The sequence below is a fragment of the Anastrepha obliqua genome, chromosome 5 (genome assembly GCF_027943255.1).
Source record: "Anastrepha obliqua isolate idAnaObli1 chromosome 5, idAnaObli1_1.0, whole genome shotgun sequence".
NCBI lineage: Eukaryota > Metazoa > Arthropoda > Insecta > Diptera > Tephritidae > Anastrepha > Anastrepha obliqua.
Genome location: NC_072896.1, coordinates 10,798,527 through 10,803,065, shown reverse-complemented (window position 1 = coordinate 10,803,065; position 4,539 = coordinate 10,798,527). Strand labels below are relative to the sequence as shown.

The 4,539-nt window shown below is 38.7% G+C and overlaps 1 protein-coding gene across 1 annotated transcript; it reads left to right on the top strand.

Annotated features, from left to right (window-relative positions):
• Nucleotides 1–1,390: 1,390 nt before the first annotated feature.
• On the top strand, nucleotides 1,391–1,916 carry LOC129247393 (uncharacterized). Its single transcript, XM_054886512.1, has 2 exons — nucleotides 1,391–1,429; nucleotides 1,527–1,916. The coding sequence occupies exons 1-2, from the start codon at nucleotides 1,391–1,393 to the stop codon at nucleotides 1,914–1,916; spliced, it is 429 nt and encodes a 142-aa protein (XP_054742487.1).
• The last annotated feature ends 2,623 nt before the right edge of the window (nucleotides 1,917–4,539 follow it).

Here is a 4,539-nt window from a genome sequence, read left to right as displayed (position 1 = left end):
GCTATATACATTCTGTCAAAAAAATAACGGAAATTGTTCAAAACAACGCAAAATAATTGTTTAATCATCAAATGCCGCCTTCAAAATGAGCTCCATCCGAAGCAATACACATATGCCGACGATTAGTCCAGCCATCAAAGTACCTTTTAAACGCGTTATCATGGCGCAAGATCCAAGAGTTTTCTTTCCACAAATTGGGCCGTTTCCTACACACATTCTCTCTCAAACGTCGCATAACTCCCAAATAATATTATCTATTTCACATAGAACCATTTGGAATGAATTCCGAGTGCAGAACAACATAATAATCAAAGAAAACGAGTATTATGACTTTCACTTTTGACCGACTTTGATGTGGTTTTTGGGTTTCGGCTCATGTGGAGAGCGCCATTCAGCCGCCTGTTGATTGGTTTGCATGCCAAACTTATATACCCACATCTCATCATCTGTTATGATGCGCTGGATAAACGTTGGGTCCGAATTCACTTGCTCAAGCATGTCTTCAGCCACCTTCTTCCGATAATTTTTTTGAAAGAAATTCAATTCTCTTGGAACGAGTCGAGCAGCCACGCGTCTTGGTGTTTCATGCCCAATTGATGGTGTAAAATGTTGCGAATTGATTGGTGAGACACGCTAAGGTCACGAGCTACCTCTTCAAAACCTAAATGATGGTTTTCCAGCACCATTACCTTGACTTTGTCGACGTTTTAATCCGTTGAAGACTTTGAAGACTTTGATAGGGGCAAATCTTCCATGACTTCTCGACCCTCTGCAAAGGCCCTATGCCACTCGCAGACCCGCGTTTTTTATAAAGCACACTCGCCATAGGTTTTCTGCAACATTTTTAACGATTCGGTACACGCAATCCCGTTCACAGCATAAAATTTAAGACAAATACTTTGTTTGAGATTTTTATCCATAGTGAAAATCGCAGAGCACAGCTGCGGTTGCCTATATAATTAAATGCCAAAAACAAGCTAATTGACAGATCACGCTCAAACTCGGCAACACTAAAGAGAACAGTTGTACCAACATGAACAATTCCCAATATTTTTTGGACAGAATGTATACATAAGCCATAAATCCCTGGTAGCCATCACCAAAATGGCTGATGACATAGATAACCTTGAATGGAATAAATGGAACTTAGCACTGTGATGCCCTTTGTTTACTCAGCCTGCGCCTTAAAAAAATCATATTCTATAAATTATTATTCTACACTATAACCAAATGAAGCGAACCAATGCAAAGAAGTTACTATTTCATTTTATTCCACTGTGTAACTTTATTGGTTCTTCTATTTTATAAGTTGGATGAACAGACTTCAGTGAGTATAAATACGAGGCATTTCACTTAGAAGATATCAGTCGTAAAAGTCGTCAAATAAAAAATGAAATTCTACGTTTTTCTAATTGCCCTATTTGGCTTGGTATGTACCCAAAAACAAAACAAAAAAAAACACATTCGTCAAAGAATACTTGGTTTTTTTTGAAAAATAAAACATTTATAGGCTTACTCCTTTCTAGGTGTTTGCCGAAGAGCAAGTCAAATCAATACCTCGTGAAGAAATCGTATTAAGCTTGGTGCAATGCTTGATTCCAAACCTCCCGGCTAGAAAATACTTTGTAAAAATATTAAGTTTTCAGTATCCCGATGTACCAGAGGTAATCTCATATATGGATTGTGTGGCAGAGAATCTGGGTTTAGTGGACTTCAAAACTGGACAAACTAATATGGATCTAGTAGCCGCATTTTTCTCCGTGGACCCAAATAATGCTGAAGATATGGATATAATTAAGAATTGTATTCATAAACCCGAGGAGAAAGAGGTACATATACGTCCCGGATACTTGTGTATATTGAATTCGAGGCTTGGCGATAATCTGAGGAATTATCTCTTGGGATATTTGTTATAATCACAATGATTATTAATAAATCTTATACGAAAACTATTTAAAATCTGTTGTCATTAATTAAAATCTGGATCATCTTTGAAATATTTTATATTTTTTGCTTTTTAGCACATCAGATCTTTTGTTGATTTCCTCTTCAATCTGTTAAAGCAAATGGGATTGGTGGTAATTTTTTTAATTAATGGGTTTGAGTGCGATTGAAGTCCTATATTGTGTGATGAGGCATGCTTTTTGGGTTGGAGTTTTTAGAGTATTTCGATGTGTGAGTTCGCTGCGGTGCCCCAGAGTTGTATGCCATATGTCGATACTAGTTTTAAGATAGCTGAGTACAGTGAGAGCTTATTTTATTTATTTATTTATTTATTTATTGTCTTTCAATGGATACATTCTTACAGACTATATTAAGCTAATGTACAATAGTTTAGCAATTACTAAAAAAAGAACGATTTAAGACGATTGACTAAGATGCCATACGGGCATGTAAAATCAGCACCAGAAGAATTACTTTCTGAACTTTCTCAACCCGATAAGACAGACCTATTTTGTACGGTCTCCAAATAGCAGCGGCATACTCTAATCTTGATCTAACAAAAGCACAATACAATGTTTTGAGGAATACATGGGAATTGTCATAATAAAGACTCCGAAATTTGATTCCCTGCGTCTTGCGTTTATTTAAAATATGAGTTTTCTATGTGTGACGCAGTCAAGATGCATTCCGAGCTGCTTTGTAACATTACTTTGGTGTACTCTTGTGTTATTGAATTGAACGGGTGCGCAAGTATTTCGCGTGATTGTAAAGGTAACTTAACAGATTTCATCTGCGTTGCCATTATTCTCCAGCCTCTGAGCCATTGAGTTATTGCATCAAGCCCTTTTTTCAGTTTAAGAGAAGTCACATCAGGAAGGGAGTCAATTGCGAGTGAAGCGTTGTCATCGGCAACAGTTCCGCCCATAGTTTCCTCAGTAAACTAACACTCTATAAGGCTGTCATCATGCTCGTCCTATCCTATGACGCATAAGCTTGGAGTGTTTGAGGCGAAGGACTTGGATTCACTGTCGCCAGTTAGCACGAGAAAGAAGCTACTTTGTTAAACTCAGCCAAAAAATCACGTAAGCGGCTAACGCGTCAATGGAGAAGAAACAGAAGTATTGAGAGGAGATTGGTACTTAGACGATTAAGTCTAAGCGTGCTGATTAGGCAAGCGTTTCATTTAGCGCCTTCGTATTGTCCACCAGGTTTGTTTTCATGACCAAGGCGGGCAAAAGTTTTCATGCCATATTTTTGTGTCTTTAAGTTTTTCATACACGTCAATTTTTTTGTTGTTGCAGTTTAACTTTTAAGGAGTCACGGCCTTATTTGACATATGTGTGATGCCAACCGTCTCACACCCCACTTCTCATAACCCAAAAAACTCACCCACTGATAAGCATGCGTGGGTTGTTACAAGATAGTTGATTGACCACTTCGCGTAGAGTTGATTTCTGCTTCTATTTGTATACTTTCAAAGGTGTAAAAATCGGATATTCCATGCACAAACGTCGCCCACAATGCGCCCACTATTTTCGATTTCTGACATGCCACCTAACTTAACACAAGTGTGTGGCACAACAGGCACAACATTCATACGTTTGTCGAACCATACATAGGTTAGGTAGTAATGGTTGACCAGAGAGTGGGCCCACTTGGACGAAAGAAGTTTGGTTCATCCTTTGTGATACCATTGCAAGAGGGGGAAAAGAGGTGAAGGAAAAAACGATAAGATGAAAAGGAGAGGGGTGAGGAGGGTTGATGATTTGTAGACTATAAACGGTGACTAATTTGCGGTTGTGTTAGCCTCTTTATACTGCTGATGAAGTTCATCAGATTTTTGACATCACGACCTGCTAAATCAGCAGACGCAGACATGAAGTGAGAACCAAGATGCTTGAATCTGAGTCACGCGAGAGCTGGGCAACTAAGGAGCAGGTGTTGAGATGATTCCACCTCATTCTCCACACAGCTGACGCAAGAAGGACTCAAACTAATTCCGCGTCACGGCATGCACACCCCGCGCATAGTGCCCCGTGAGGATGCCCACGAAATTTGAAAGATGAGATTTTGTCATCCTCAGAATATCCCTCGAACGCCTCCTATCCAAACGTGGCCAGAAGGACTTTGCGACCTTACACGTTCGTGTACTTGCACAGCGCTCGCTGAGTTGGTGCATAGCTCATTCTTCGAACGGTATAATTTATTTTAATTTCCATGTAATATTGTCCAGTTTTTTATCCTTTTTACTACCCAACTTGCTTTCTTTGTTACGCAGTTTACATTCATTTCTTGCGTCTTGCAGTCTATATTCATTTTTTTTTTATAATTTTCATAAGCCTGCTGCACCATCATAAATTTATTTTCCTATATGATATGACGAAAAACAACAGCCCAGCATCGTGTAAGATGGAGGAGTCTTGTCAAGGCTCTATGCTCCTGAGCGTAGTGAACAAAGATATAAAAAAACTTGGACCACAATATTTTAACTCTTTTACCAAGAAAAGAAGCAGGCTTTGTACTTTTTTCCATTTTTGTATATTTTGTAATAGAAGAAGAAAAGTTAGAACTCTGCCATAATCCCAGAAGTGAGAA

Excerpts from the sequence above, each read along its gene's own strand:
- LOC129247393 (XM_054886512.1), top strand. The coding sequence starts at position 1,391 with ATGAAATTCTACGTTTTTCTAATTGCCCTATTTGGCTTG. Across the intron at positions 1,430-1,526 it reads TAATTGCCCTATTTGGCTTG|GTGTTTGCCGAAGAGCAAGT; the intron begins GTATGTACCCAA and ends ACTCCTTTCTAG.